General features: G+C 40.4%; 1 protein-coding gene and 1 long non-coding RNA gene across 2 annotated transcripts in view; both read right to left on the reverse strand.

Moving 5' to 3' along the window:
- Positions 1–16,552, reverse strand: part of LOC136058636 (uncharacterized) — a 418,135-nt gene that overhangs the window by 14,535 nt on the left and 387,048 nt on the right. The window lies entirely within an intron of this gene.
- Positions 1–16,552, reverse strand: part of SCIN (scinderin) — a 41,104-nt gene that overhangs the window by 14,004 nt on the left and 10,548 nt on the right. Inside the window, exons 4-5 of the mRNA XM_065752257.1 lie at positions 11,102–11,251; positions 560–652 (exon numbers count right to left, since the gene is read on the reverse strand). Of these exons, the coding sequence (XP_065608329.1) occupies positions 560–652; positions 11,102–11,251 (243 nt within the window). The remainder of the gene's footprint in view (positions 1–559; positions 653–11,101; positions 11,252–16,552) is intronic.

Here is a 16,552-nt window from a genome sequence, read left to right on the forward strand (position 1 = left end):
TCTGCAGCTTCTTGCAATGAATCCATACATTTTAATTTCAAAACAGGTTTCTTTTGTGAGAAAAGATGGAATACCAAAACCTGGATCTGATATTGGCACTGTCCCAGTCAGTGTTAACCCACTGGGGGTGAGAAAAGAGAAAAGGAACATTGCAAAAGGAAAGTGTCTTACGTTCAAATTCCTTTGGACTTTGATTTGAAAAATAAAACTGCCCATCTCTCAAGCTTTGCTGAGGATATATGACTATTAAAACTATCAGTTTTAAAACCAAGACAGGCAACACACTTTAAGATTTAAGGCCAGTTAATTGTTCTTTGACCTACAATGAATGGGTCTTAGGCCACGCTTAATTTATTTTCTGACTAAACAGGAAGGTAATCAATATTTTTTCCTCAGTTCAGCTGGGGTGTCTTGATACTGTGTGAGAACCTTGTCCGCTGGCTGCAAATCACCCAACACAACTGCAGTTCTGTAGGTGAAGCCAGAACTCCATATACTACAGTTCAATGTGCACGAAAACTGTTGAGTGTTCCCAATCCCCCTGAATAAAGCTACTTACCATATAGAGCTTAGCACTCTTCCGATTTGTAATATCAGCCATCTCATCGTCATCATCGTTACATTCAGGAAGCTCTGGCTTTTCTCCTAAGACCTATACAACAAGAGATTAATAAAATCAGTGCAGATAAGGTATAGGTTCTACAGTACAAACGCACACGTGCTGTCGTGTGTTGTTCCAGTAATTAATTAGCTGGCATCATCTTTACCCTAGATACAATCTAAATCGAAACCCATGGACGACTTCACCATTTTTTGGAATGGTTTCACTTGTGAAATGTTTGAGAATAAAATGAAAGCAAAGTGAAAGATATGAACTAAAGTTATCCTTAAAAATATTTCAATTGCTAATAAAATATTAGATTGTGAGTTCAAAAATCAACAGCCTTCCTACTGACACAGCAGATTTGCATATACCATGGAGTTGCATGCAAAAACATTGTAAATATTTGATAACAAGAAAGCCTGACAAAGCATATAGCTGCAAAGAACTTGAAAGAAAACAAATGTAGCATAAATGTTTTATAGAAATTTGCTATCTGTGGAGTCTTCCAACCTAGCAAAGCCAGCACACAGCCTTGTTAAGTGTGATTGCTCCAGTTTAATATAAAATAATTTCCTCGTGGCTCAAAGAATAGTGCCCTCAAAGTATAAGAAAGGCATCACTAGGAGCCCTTCAGTAGCATTCAGGCAGCATTCCCTGAATAAGCATTATGTGTCTGCAGGTTTATTCACGTGCAAGCCAAGCAAGGCCTGACTGCCATAGCAGTGCCACTGCACTGGTGAATGACCACCTGAAGGAGAATGGGCAGATGTGGCACACTGTCACAAGTTGTGTTTCCTGACAGTACAGTCAGCGCTTTCCATTGCCATGCATATGGAATACCCATGGCACCAGTTATGCTTTGTTGTAAGCTTCTTAAAGTGATATAAAACCTAGCAGTCTTACAATTTGTGCATGCACAGGAGTCTTTGAGAACTATACAAGTGCCACGCTGAATATTTGTGAGACAAAGTTAGGAGAAACCTGATGCTGTTTCTGAAAGCACCGTGACAGAAGCAGCCTCTCTGCCCACAGCATGAGCTGAGCACTCTGCTCTAGGAAACTAAATCAAACAGATGCTACAATTTAAAAATTCAGTTTTAAAATCGGCTCCAGCACTGTTTAGATTGCTGGCCTCACCTGCTGGTGTCCAAAATGTGCATCTCTGTCTCCCTAAACTAGAAGAAGATTTACTACCAGACCCCTGTAAGTCTTTTCAGTCCATCAGTACTGTCACAGTGACAGGGGACAAATATCTCAGTGGAAAGTGAGGACATCAGTCACGGTGTGAAACAGTCACACTGCGTGTGTGAAATGACAGTCTGAAATACACAGTCACCACACTGGTGACAACTTATGTCATTCCCAACGTGCATCAATTTAGATGCTTTGTTCTATAGACTGTAGGAGGACACGAACAACAGAAGGAAAACCAATGTGTCTGAACAGAAGGCAATTTATGCTGAAAAAAAAAATGTTTTGCCCCAAAGAAATTCCTCCTCAGGGTAGTTGCCTTCCCTCCTTCTAATGGAAATGTCCATGAGAAACACATGGCTGAGTCCACGCATTACCTGCATATCTGGCTGGATGTTGAGACAACTGGTAAATGCTGTTCTAATCAATAAGATTATGAAGAGCCTATCGAGTTGTGAACTGGTACTCCAGGATTGGGTCATATAATTACAGAAGCATATGGCTGGCTGAGGTGCAGCACCGGGTGCCCCACCTTTATGTAGCCACCCCTCATGTGATGCATCATAAAGAAAAGAGATCACGACAGCTGAGGTAGAGTCAAAGGCTCCTGAAGTGGTTCAGCATGGTTGACCTAACTCAACAATTTAAAGGATGTTGAATCTTATGGTCCTTATCAACATACGCTCTTAGTTTCACACACACTGTGTTGGCAACAAGCACAAAACCTTACATGTACAATTCTCCTATGCAGACAGCCCACCGAGTCACACTGACAGCCTAGAGCTGGTTCTCCAGGGCTGCTCACAGGTTTGGGGCCCCAACACGCACACCTACCCAAAATTGAGAACCACAGATCAAACGTACGGATCCCAAAACAGCAGTGCCCTCCTGGGGACACAAAATGGCTGAGCTACATTTACTCCTGGGCTTCCAACCATATCATCAATGCCAAACCACAGCTTTTGAAATTACACAGATTTTGTAACCATTTCTTTAATTTTTCATTATTTGATTGTTCTGATTATTGTTTACCATAGTAGAAATAATCTAAAGCATAACTGGGGGCCCTGAAAGCATAGTTGTGCCATAGTTGCCTCATTCTCTGGGCTTGGCGTCTTTAAAATCTTGCTTGATTTCAGAACCACAGAGACTCCTCACAACCCTTTTCCTGACCTGGCAGTGTCATATTAGGCTGTCAAATCCCTCCTCACCCTCCGCTGCTCCATCCCAGAGCAGTACCCATCCTGTCCCCACCACTGCTTCCTCCGGGTTTAACAGTATCCTAGAGAAAAACACAATCAGCTCTGGGCTCACTAGGGTGCACTCAGGCGTATTTCAGGTACTCTCACATACTACATTAGGTCATTCAACCACCCAAAGCTAAATCTACTAGTTATTTCAGAATAAGACATTCCCAAAGTTGGTTATGGCAGAGCTGTAGCCTGACACTAGCTCAGCTCTCAACGAGAGCATCTGACTGCAGACTTAACGTGTTTTACAATAAGTGTTCATGAATGCCACACTTTTACATCCTGTTTATCCTAGTGGAATAAAATAAAAGTCAATTTACATTACTTCTAAAAGCTTTCTTTTTTTTCATGTTGTTTTCTAAGTTTTGTTAAACTTTTGTGTAGACAGTGGTGGGTTAGTGGAAGAATATCTGTGGAGACCAAGAAAACAGCAGTTATTCTATGACTGCCCAACCAGTAAATGCAACATAGTCTATCCTGCCTGCAAAACTATAGTCCCATTACATCTCCTTGTGTGCATGTCTTCTGCACAAATCTGTACCCTCACAGAAGTATAAAATACAGAGCCAAAGTTTCTTCTGACAATGGAAATGACACTCTCTTACCCTCCAAAAGAATAGGAGGAATCACAGACAAAAGGTTATAACCTGTAGGAATGAGAAAAGGTAATTTTAAGTAAATCAAAAGAAGGAATTTGGTAAACACTGTCTTCACAACTGGAGAAGCCAGATCTGCGTCATAAAATAGGTGATACTGATTAAATGGGAGCAGGAAGTTTAAGGAGCTCAGTGAGGCTGAAAATCCAACAAGGAAAACAATGCTTGAAGAACAAGTCAAGTGAAGGTTAATTAAGAGAGCAAACCAGTTTCATACATACGTTGTGTACATTAGTGCTGTGTTTGTGTTTCTTCTAACTGCACAATTTGGATTAGGTTTCTGGGTCTGAAACTGAACTATTTGTTGTGGCTGTGATCCCAAGTTTGGATCTCAAAAAAACTCCCCTCTTTAAGAGTGAAGAGCAATAGAAAGAAAAGCAAGTGAGACATTTACAGAGCTTACGGCTCCTTTCAGAAAGCATCAGGCTTAGTACCTTGTCAATTACTTTCTTACATGCTTTGACATAAGTAAATACAACTGCTACTACCATCTCCAGGTATACGTGTACTTGTGACAGAGAATAAATCTTCCTTGCAGAATGATGGCTGAGTACTGCAGACACAGTGTGAACTCACTGGCAGATAAAAACTTGGGTTTTTACATTAACCTTCAAAACAAAGAAGAATATTACAAAGAATTCCCCTCTGAAATAAATATCACCTCGAATATCTACTCCAGTAATCAATAAGAGAAAAAATCCAGCTGAAAGGGGAAGACATAAAGGGGGTGATCCTGAGTATCAGCACAGATGTGTGCCTGAGGGGTATCATCGGGCAAAGGTGGCTTTAGGGCTTCTCTGCTAACATTGCTGGTTTCATCTATCACACTGCCTTACTGCTTCTCATTCCAGAAAATGATGACTGCAGCAGATACCTGCTCCAGACAAAAAGTACTTTTGACATTGGCCATGAATATGCTTATTTCACTGTTTTCTGTTTTTGTTTTTAATTGTAACCTAGAGCTCTTTCCATCTATCTGGGCAGACATAATCTTTCAAAAAAAATCACACTTCAATCAGAGAAAAAAAGAACAAAACATCTTTTGCTGAACTGCTCCCAGGTAGTCAGCAGGATTTCTGCCTGAAATTGCCTCTCACCGGCAACTGCCGCAACAGATGTCATTACATGCTCACCCTGAGCAGAGGACCTCCCACTGGTGCCAACGAAGATTGAGAATCAGATGGAAACGCCATAAGGTGCTGACAACCAGACAAAAGGATGCTTGCTGTTAACACACAGTTCTGGCATTTTGATCACTTGTTTGGTTTTACCTTGCAATTTATCAAAAGCACTTTCTGGTGTTAAGGTTTAAACTCGATCTGTATGTATTCAGGATGTTGCATAATAGCAAAACACATCAGCTGCTCGTGGCACTTTTGATGCAGAAATTGGTGCCTACGTTTCTATCCAGTTTCTGTTTTCTAGGGAATTTCAAATGCAAATCATAATTTTATTCATAGTTCTGTGTTCTGCTTCGTAAAAACAGGGCATTAAGCTTTGGCAGCTTATCATATAATATTTGCAACTTTGCATATCTCTAATAATTTGAATACAAAGCCTTGACTTCATGTGATAACGCTATTCTGACATCAATTTTCTGCTCTGTGAAACAGCCATGGAGTAACACATTCACAAAAGCTCACTGAGATCAGTCTGGAGAGAGCAACGTTTGACTCAGAGGTAAAGCAAGACAGCAAACCAGAGAGTGTTTTGATAAGAGATTTGCTAATTCTTCCTGCTAACTCTTAAAATAAATTAATTATGTACCAAAACACAAAAACAGAGAGCAAGAATGGATGTACAGGAGATACAGCCTAAACTCTGGAAACCATTCTCCCTGCTGGTTCAGGTGCCCTTGACTCACTGATTTCCAAAAGTTCCTATACCTCCTCTGATTTTGTGTGAGGTAGCCAAAGGTCCAATGAAGGGGGTCTTACTTACTGTAAGAAAAAAAAATCTCTTATTTCTTGAATACATGCTGGATTTCAGGAACAAATGTGTCTTACTGTATAAAAATCTCAAGACATTTTCAGTTCTTCTCCATGAAATCTCCTGATGCAATAAAGTACATAGAAGTAACTGCTAACAACTCTTTCCTTTGGTCTTGTCTTCTTAATTATGCTCATTTAATAACTGAAAATTATAGCATTTCTTCATCAGTAAATTTCTTAATAGCCTAGCACACAAAAGAAAAAAGCTGTTACAAATTCCATGAGTATTCTAACACGTAATTATAAGATTGTAATTGACTAACACGGCAGCACTACAAGTGCTATATCTGCAGAAAAAGAAAACAAATATGACAGATTTTCCCACCTACAAAAATGCAAATGAGAAAAGTCATAATTAAACTGCAAGCACTTGCAGCAGTTCATGCTGGTTCTAGTTATTCACTGAAATACTTTGTATAGAGGCAACTTTTCTAGCATAAGAAATCAGTTTTTCAACCATTTATTACTGAAGCTGTTCATAAAGAATTTAGCTCATGCCACGCAGAACAATATGCTGGAACATTTTCTGAAGTAAGTTCCTGATGCAGGCACTGAAATTTGCATTCAGAGGCTTGATTACAAGCCTGATTTTCAGAGGTACTTGCCACCTGCAGCTCCCATTCAGTTCCCTCTAAGCACCTGGCTTCAGACAGCCAGGTTTGAAAACTGCAGCTTGAAAAGCATGTCTGGTAACTCACAGCACTCCTGAGGGGTCCTCCTGGCCAGCCTCTGCCCTGCAGGGCAGAACCCCTGCTCATTTAGGCCTGGGGGAAATGCTGGGCCAGGTGATGAGCTGGAGAATCAGCTAAGCTATACTGAAGTCAACTCAGTCAAAGATCCAAGCCGTGTGCAGTTTTGAGTGCAGGTTGCACAACCGAGTCCTGTCAGGGCAAATTTTAATCAAAAAGCAGGAGTGTCCTTAATGAAGGTGAGATCCTCTGCCATGTGAGTGAAAACCAGGCTGCCTGCTTTTGGCAGCTTGCAGCTGGCTTCCTGCAGGGCAAGGGGTTTATACTCTGAATCCACAATTCTCATGAATTTAATATAACCGTGTAACAATTAAGCTTCCATATCTCTGATGGGAAAGGAAGTGCCTTGAATGTTATACATGCACGTATGCTAACTTTACTTGGTCTATTTTGAGTTCATATCCTCTCCATCAGCGTTCAAGAGACGAAGACCCAAATTCTATCCTTGCAGGCATGTGTGTATACCTCAGACCACTTCCTGAAGAAGCGTGTTCATCTTTCTGAGGTGTAAATATGCCACAAAGTTTTAAGTTTCAAATCAGCCTGAGAAAGTTGCCTCTGGGTCCAAGTAACATTTCTGTTGCTATTTTCTGTCCATCAGCGTTCTTAAGTCTTAATATTGCCATTAAAATTTAATTATCTTCTCTCTTCTGTGTGCATCTCACTGCCCAGCCAAGTCTTCTGAGGTTATCTAATCCAATCATCCACTTACCACCAATACTGCTCTCTGAACCATGCCCCTTAATGCTACATCTACACATTTCTTGAACACCTCCCTGGGCAGCCTGTTCCAGTCTTTCCTAATAAAATCCAACCTGAACCTCCCCTGGCACAACTTAAGGGCATTTCTTCTTGTCCTGTCATCCTTGAACACAATGGCATTCAGGAATTCTCAGGATTAAGTATTTCTTAGGAGTTTTAAAGGAAAAAAAAGGAGAAGAAGGCTGTGTTATCAGAAGGGACAAATAGGATCCCTCTGTTACTCAAAAAATATTTAAATAGGTGAATATTTACGGAAGTATTTTATGAAAAGTGAATTTACATCCATGTAATACAAGGCCCACAGAACAAAAAGAAGCACAGGACAAACACAAATGATAAGGACACAAAAGACATTGCTTTTTTTTTTCTAAAGGCAGAAGAGTCGTTTCATTTTCTTGTGGCTTTAAACCTCAGCAGTGAAGCTTCTCATGTTTCACTGTTTCAGCCGTGACAAAAATCAAACAAAACCCAAAAGTCTCATCAGTAAAAACTGCAATAATGCACAAGATTAAAAGCCAGGGCTTTAAGGGAATTATTTTAGGAAAACAATAAAACAGCCCAAAGGATCAGACAGCTTTGACTGTGTAGGAAACAAGAAGCATCTTGAAAGTGTGAGATCACAGAATCATTACGTTGGAAACATCACACAGATGATCCAGTCCAACCATCAACCCATGCCTGTATTAGTTTACCCTACCCTTTATTTGGCTCTTAGACCCTACAGACTGCTCTGCTCTGCCTCATATAGGCTGTCACTGAGGTGCACAGGAAGCTCAGCTATGTAGCTAGAACACTGCCAATCTAAAAATATTCAGGTGTGTAATATTTCAAATTACAGTAAAGTATGAAAGCAAATGTGTTAAGACTTTCTCTTCAACTTCATCTTAGCATATCAGCTCAAAATGTTGATGGGCAACGTGTGGAGGGCTGCACGCCTTCCATCTTTCCCTTGGGTGACTTGGAACAGAACGCTGTTCCTTGAATTACTGCAAGCAAAATCAGCTTTCTGGCCAGCTAAAAAACTTCCTGGCATTTCTGATTCCTTCTTTCTCCTGTTTGTCATTGCTCTGAAAACACAGACACAGTCTGCACTTTACTTGCCATATGTAGCCAACGACTTTACGGCAGAGAGGAAATAAGAGTACCTCAATCATTCACTCATCCCACTCACCATATGCTGAGTAATGGGAAATTGTTTGAAAAAAATAAATGGGAAATGTTTTTTGTTTTTTTTTATTTAGCTTCCTTAATTTGTCCTCTCTTCAGGACTAGAACAAGGGTTCAAATAACAATTAGAAAACTGTCTGTCCCCAGCACAGGCACCTGTTATTGTGGCTGCACTCAATTATCTCAGTGATCTGTTGGTACACAAATGTGATGTTGTGAAATCCCTGCTCACCACTGTGAGGAGTCAGGACAAGCCTCACTGCCAAAGCAGTGTCCAAGGCAGCTTCTGACAGGGCTAGAAACTGAGGATTTGGTCCTGAATTAGTTTTGAACTAATATATTTAGTGTTCTTTTTGGCTTAAAGAAAAAAATAAAAGAAGAAGTGGAGTTGGCTCCAACCCTAATGTGGTCACATGACAGTGACCAAACTGACTCATGATTGCCAAGATCTATTTTTGGATTGGTCCCATGCAGGTGACACAATTTGAGCATTCATGCCGAAGGCTCAGCAGAACGAGTAACTGTTGAGCTGTTTACATGTCAGAATCAGTGCAAAGTTGGCAGCCTGTGAATTCCACTACGGGCAGCAGCAACTGTGGGGAGCAGCCACAGTTACTGAGCAAAAGCAGCAGCAATTTCTCCACTTCAGTCACTTGATTTTTCAAATAACCAAGGCAGCCCTCCTATACAGCTCCTCCTATCTAAACCTGTCAGTACCTCACCTAAAACGCAAACACAGAGGTGAAACCAAGTGGATAAAATACCTCTGATGTGCTTGGTTGGGGAGTTTTAGCCTCATCTTCACAGTGGAAGAATTTCAGTTATTCTTGCAGCACCGTATGAGGCCCTCCATACACCCACAACAGGTCTGATGTCGCCATTTCCTGACTGTGAGCATAGGATGGTCATTGTGTGCTCCCAGGCAGCCCCTGGTCACAGCAGCAGGGGTTGCCACTGTCACAACCACTCACGTACCAGCTTCCAGCCGCTCTATACTCTCCTAGGGTGAGCAGGCTGCATGGGGCTGGCCTGCCACAGCAATTCATCCAGCCCTATAGCATGCTGCAGACAGATCTTTCCCATGGGCTAACTGTGAAAACAGGGCAGCCTGATCCCAGGTCCTTGCTGAAACAAAGCAGTTGGGAGAAGGCAACTGCCCTTGTCAGAACAGTTCACCTCGCCCACAGCTCCCAGGGGGAAAGTGGGCATCCAGGAACCGTGAGCCCATTGCTGCCTCTGCCTGTCCTGTGGCAGGAGAGAAATCTGTCAGGGTGTGCTGAATTGGCCTCTGCATCTTGCCTCAGTGGTGAGGTATAGCACAGTGGTCTTGCTTTACTATTTGGGAGCGACTGCTCTGTGCTTATGGAGTAGGGACAAGACCACCATCAGCTATTCACACTGGTACTTGGGGTGGGTTTGTTGGCTTCGCCTGCTGAACTGTATTTTAGCAGCACTGCACAAGCACATCAAGCCACCAGTATGGAAGCCAATGGATTTCCAGCTTACAGCTAGGGAGAATCATTCCTGTCATTTATCAGAGGAGGTAACTAGGAAATCTCATTCTCATTTCAGCTATACGCTAGATGAAAAAATGATTATTTAATAATACTCTCCCCTAGAAAAGAATACCTTTCTTTTCCCTAGGAAAGCTGAAGATTGAAAAAAAAAAAATCCACCAAGGACTGAAGTAGCATCTTCCCACCACTTGCCCATAACTTTCTGATGCCAAAGGAAGAAACAAGCCTAATGCCAATTCTGGAGCAGTCAGCCCAGGCAAACGCTACAGCAGGTTAGTGACAACAGTGCAGGAACAATGAGAAATCGGTGATGAACGCCCGGAACTGGATGCACAGGGCAAAAATAAGGATTAAGGATTAATAGGCTGTATATGTTCATTAGGTTAACAACCTCCTCGCTCATTAACAGCATGCTTCAGAGCTCATAGGGACTGTGACAGGCACAGCTGAGCTATGGGCACTGTGACATGGGCAGCACTAGGCAGCAAGCCCTGGCTGCTGATGGACTCACCTGAATTAAACTCATGACAGTGGCAGCAATGAAAGCCATGAACCTACTCACATGGCACTGTCATTCCTCTTCCTTCTACCATCACAACCTAAAAGGAGAAGCTGAAGTTTCTTCATACACTGTTGACCAAGTGGTGATTTACTCTGATACACTAATAAGGTACAGGATCATATCACAAACTTGGCACTTTTCCTGCTGTTACTCACTATCAAGGCTCTACAAAACAAGTTGCACACAGTTGGCAAGCAGGTACCAGGGTGGGGCCAGCACATCCTGGCCACACACATCCTTATGGGGTGTTGGCAGCAGCTCTCAGCCACCCGTGTCCTTGGAGGAACTGACATTGCAACTGCAGCTGAACGTGAGCCAGAAAAGAGGTGCAAAGTACAGCTGTTCTGATCCACACTCCCAACTCAACGTGAGCCTATTGGAAATCCCATGCAAGGCCTTGAGCAACAACCCCAAGATGGGCTTGGCCAGAGGAAACGTGCTTGCCAGCATTTTCCTGCAGTGCCACCCAGCCCAGACAGGCTGCAACCTGAGCACACACTGCACATTAGGAGCAGTACCGCAGCTTAACTCTCTGAGCTCCCTGGACTCCTTGCACAGCACAGGTTTTGAGCCCAATCCTGTGAAGCTCCTGAAGTATAACAGCATTTTTATTCACAGCGATGTCAGTAACTGCACATAAACAACACAATACCGTTATGAGCTCGTCCGGTTCACTTCCTTCTTCCACTGTGATTAATTTGGACCTCCCATTGCGTTCATTGTCCCGAATGCCAACTGCAACTTGAGTGGCCTTCAGTCGCTCGTATTTGTTGCACGAAGAGCCACACCACTGATAGATCTCCTAAAATAATTCAAAGCATATATATGTTAGCAATGCTTCAACACAGCAAAATTAAGAAATTTATTAATAATTATCTGACTGCAGCTAAACCATCACAATATCCGTGAAGTTACATTATTCAGCAGATCTTTAATGAGAAGTATTCCTAAGTCACCTGCAGTAACCAAGATATTTATGTAATATAATTTAGTATCTGCATAATAGGGGATCATTCAGTCTCAGAGTAGTCAGTTCTAATTTGACTGAGCTTTGTCCTAATTAGAGATATATCTCCAGCTATCTAAAGAATGCAAAATCTCCTAAATTTGCTGTAAATTGTTCTTATTTTATATCTGCTGCTCTCATTTCTGTCAAGAAACAGAATAATTTTAAAATCTCAAGGAAAATTCATTGTAACTGCACCCCAAAAGTAAAATTATATCTTTCAAATCATTCTTTATTTTGGTGACCTTTTGCTGTACAATACTTGTAATGCACTCAACTCAATTTGTCACTCGTTGCATCAAAGCTCCAAACCAGCTCAAGTGCAAATCAATGTCACAGGCATTTTCAATAAAAAGGCTTCCTCACTGGGAGATTTGTCCTTGGGGTACAGCTGATCCAGTGCTCATAAAAGTTTATTAACCTTGGATAAATGTGAGCTCTTCCGACTGTAGTTATCACAGTTGTCTTTATAAACGACTTACAGAGATGAGAAATACATCTTTTTTTATTATTATTACTATAACCAAGTTACTTAAAACAAGATGGGCATATACCTTCCTGCCTTAGGAACTGACTATAACACAGACAAAATACACATCTGTAAGGGACATCCGCACACAAAAAACACAGCAGCTAGGAGCAAACTACACAGAGCAATTCACTCAATAGGGATTGCCACCTTTACAGGGAGCTCCTCAAACATCACAGCAGTGGCTGTTCACTTCGAAGAGAAAACACTCTGGAGGCAGCAGCTGGCTCCTAAATACCTTATGTGCTCTTCATCTCATCTAGCTGAACAGGTAATGAGTAGGCAGGCCACCCCATGGAAAGGGCAACTGGTTCAGAACAGAGCATGTCTCCTGAGGCACCTCTCAGGAAGGAGGGCCACCAGAACCAGTGTAAGTCAGGTCACCTAACCCAGCCACACTGCAGATAGAGGAGCCTCAATTCTGCATGCCCCGTGCTTCATCCTATACACAAAGTGTTTAAGGATACAGAATTTAAATTCCAGTCTTGATGAAAAACAGAGGCAGAACATGAACTGCAGGTCCCCTAGAGGCTGAGCTAGGAGAAGATAAAGGATATGAATCAGCTTGGCTGGCTGTGTTTTTTCCTTCCCATCTTTTGGAAGAAAGTCATTTGATTTTTCTTGCCATGATTCAAGTAGCCCAAATAGTGCAACGATGAAGGTAAACATTTGTTTTCAGCTTTAAAAAGGGTGAACTGGTTTATGTTCCATTGCAGCGAAAATGTAAGAAATAATTCACAGAGGTTTAAGTTTTATTATACATATATATGCACCTCTATACAACTTAGATTTTAAATGAAAATCAATTTAATTCAGAAAAGCTTTGAGGTTTTTTTTCTTCCTATTACCATTATTTAATAGAACTTGAAAAGGTGGCTTGAGAGAAGTGGGAGAATAAGAACTGTTTCTCAGCACTAGCATACACAAACTTTTAATAGACAGCTACTAATCAGTGCCATCTGCGTGCAAACAGCACCAGTAACTTCTGATAATCACTTTTCAAAACCAGTTTGGACATATTCCAAAAACAAAACAAAACAAAATCCAGCAAAAAAACCAAAAAAACAACCAACAGCTGATAGATCTACAGCCAAACTCTTTTTCCTTCCTTCTGGAAGCTTCTCTCAGCAATGACACTTCGAGCTTATGTCATGGTCACACAGATTCCCAGAACTGGATTGCTTTCAACTTGTAGATGTTACACAGTTATGCTGTGGGGTTTTCAGCCCATATTTACCAACCTGGTTATAGGTTCAAGACCAAATAAAAGAAGTTTCCAAGTTCTGGTTTGAAGAACTGTCACACTTAAGTATCCAGAATCTACAGGCCCATTCTTGGCTTCAGGTCTAAAGCCTATCTTAAATCAGATCTGAAGTTTTTGACATTTCCATGAGAGAATATATGTGTAGATTCAGGGAAACAGAATTTCTAAGGCATTAACAAAAGATTATCTTAGTTGTATGGAAAAAGACAAAAGTTTCAACTCAAGCAGATCTTTTAATGTCACTGTTAGAGCAGTACTGCCTCAGCTATCCATTCCTAGGTTCTGTAAGGCTTCTCAAAACATAGACTTTGAGCTTTGGAGAATTTTACTACTCAAACTTAATTAATTCTCACCTTGGCCTACCTGCTAATTGAGCTTATTTGCAATTAGAGAAAATAGGATGCATGAGTGATATAAAAAAAATCCTGTTTATTGCTGTTATCTCCCACACCTTACAGAAGGAATAAGGAAGACAATAACATATAGAGAGGATGGGCAAATATTGTCTTATCTCAGTGTGTATGCTGAAATAGAGATTACTCATTCATAAAGGTTAAAAGTTCAGCAGCCTTCTCTTGGTCTTTCGGTAACAAAACAAGCAACCTCAAACAAATATTCTCATCTACAAAATATTTACTGACTACACAGGATATTGTGAGACTTAAATTGTCACTGCAAATTACAAAGACCTTTAGTTCTCAGACAGTAAATTCACATTTCCCTTTCTTAGCATCACCTAAAGGTCCCCCTGCACAGCACGTCCTGGCTAACTCACATTCACAGTGAACACACAGCCACCTCTCTCCCACTTTGCCTTCAGTAAGCGACTAAACTGAATTCTCTAAATTCACCAGCCCTACACTTCAGATCAGCTTTTCAGATCAAATTTTCTCCCACAGCATAAAAAATTTGCATCAACAAGCAGTATCTGAAAACATTCTACAACAGGAGTTCACAAATAGTAATTCTGCCCCTAAAGCTCTATTTTCCTTCCTTATTAAAAAATAAGTGCATATATTGGTTTAAAATGCTAGAGAAACAGGAGTCTGAAATTTTTCTGAGAACAAAGATAGCATTCCCTCCTAAAAATGACATCTAAATTTTGGGTACTGAGCATTTAATTTAATAGGAAGAATTGAGCTCCTTGAAGTTGTAAAAGTGTCCTAAGAGCACAATGTTTTATTGTATTAACCATGAGTACTAAAAAAAAAAATGTGAATTTCCATACTACAAGCCCTTATAAACTTTGGTTTAAATCCTTCTGATTTTTAAGTAAAAATCATTTTCTCAGTCATTTTGTGTCTCAATTTGGGCCTCATGACAGAAGTTCAGAGGGATATTTACACATTTGTTTTCTCTACACAGCTTATTTATTTCAGTCTTCAGTTAAATATTGAGCTTTTAACTATTTCAGAGGGGAGGAAAAAAGTTTGAAAACTAGAGTAACTTCTTGACAAGATTAATATTTAGATTTACATAAATATATATCCAGAGTCAGCTAGCTACCTAGCCACATCCAGCACACTACTGAGTTTTAACTTGTATGCTATTATTCATATACTTATTTTTAGTCATAAATATAAGCACTGAACTAGGGCTAAAAGATGGTATTTGGCTTTAATTCACTCAGTGCTTTGACAATTTCTTAGTCGCACTATACCTTCACTATTTTTAGCCTTGTTTTGCTAACCTTATTTTGAATTGGTAGGCTGACAGAAATTGTTTCCAAAATAACAAAAATAGACACCGAGTGTTCACTTGAAGAAAAGAAAAAAAGGAACTTCATTCATCAGTAATTCCTGTGCCAAGCCCAGTTTATTTTCAGAAAGTTGCAGTAGCAGCATTTCTTTTTTTTTCCCTCTTAATCTGATTAACAGAGTTTAAGAGAAGTGCTGTGGAAGAGACCTATTCTACCACCTGATATTGATGAGTGATATCAATATCCTTATGAGTTTGCAGCAGGACAGTTAGCAAGGAAAATGTTACAGTGAATAATCACAGTGATCACTCCATGGCTCCTGAGAGAGATCAGGAAAGTAAAATGGATCTGTGCCACAGACACTGTAGTCACGGCAAGGTCCCATCACATCTATATGTTTTGTAGGAAGGCAGTTGGGTTTTCTAGTTAAGAAGTAGCACCAAGGATCAGGAGTCAGGGGTTTTACTCATGACAGTCGCTGGGCTGGAGAGCAACCTTAAGAAAATCATATGATATTAGATATACACAGAACTTCCCCCCTTCCCGTTCCAAATCCAACTGGGATTTAGAGCTCAAAGAGGAAAAACGGCAACGTACCTATTTCAGAAGTAACATAAAAACAAACCTCTCCCTTCTAACACAGCCACCTCTGTATTTGAGTGGCAGCCAGCTTAGTTTGGCACAAGGGAAATACAGTCTGTGTTCCTGTGTCTTTCCAGTGAATCCTGACCAGGATGAAGAAAGCAAAAGCCAAGAAGCTTACATCAGAGAAAAACTAATTTTATTCTGGCTATAAACATGCTCTGAACATACACATTTCAATCCATATCTTCCCTGAAGTACCTAGTAATCTTCATAGCTGATTTCCATTCTCCTACAGGAATGGACACCAAACAGCTAAGCTAAGGAGTTTTCAAAAATAATTTAAAACTAAATCCTCAAAGCTTTAATTTTCTAGGAAAATATTTAAAATATGAAGTCTCACTAACCTTAAAATACTTAAAAATATAAGCTTTAAAGAAAGACTTTGAGCCAAGTATCATCAGACAATGCATCGCTGGAATTCTTTCTTGGCAAACCCTGATGTAAACTAAACCTGCACATCTTTGCCTACATCTATACTAAAACATGTTCCCATAATGCAATCACACCTCATTTAAGAAAATAAATCAATAAGTACCACTCTTTATTTTAAGAGTCAGCTTCTATAGAGTAGATGCTGCTTTGTCTGCATGACACAGCTTATTCTGACTTAATTTTCATCAGTCAGGATACTGTTTTCTGTTCCTCTGAACCAGGACATTAAGTACAGAGACACAGCTATGAAGCAGAGGGGCTTAGTGTAAGAAAAAACATTTCAGCTAAATATGCTCATTCGTTTAGAATACCATACTATGTTAACTTTATACTCACAGTTCCTGTAAGAGGACTAAAAAGCAAGAAAAGAAGACTTGTAAAGTTAATATTGCCTTAATTCCCTTTTTCTCTTAGGCTTAACTGCTTCTATTTTTGTATAGAATCTCATCAGAGCCTGGGAAAATAACCACATCACAAAGGTACCACAGTGGTTCAGTGTGTTAGAACAAAGTCTGATGAGGCCTGTAA

Source organism: Cyrtonyx montezumae, unplaced genomic scaffold, assembly GCF_038088225.1.
Source record: "Cyrtonyx montezumae isolate F1298 unplaced genomic scaffold, pur_monq_1.0 scaffold_8, whole genome shotgun sequence".
In the NCBI taxonomy this organism is placed as follows: domain Eukaryota; kingdom Metazoa; phylum Chordata; class Aves; order Galliformes; family Odontophoridae; genus Cyrtonyx; species Cyrtonyx montezumae.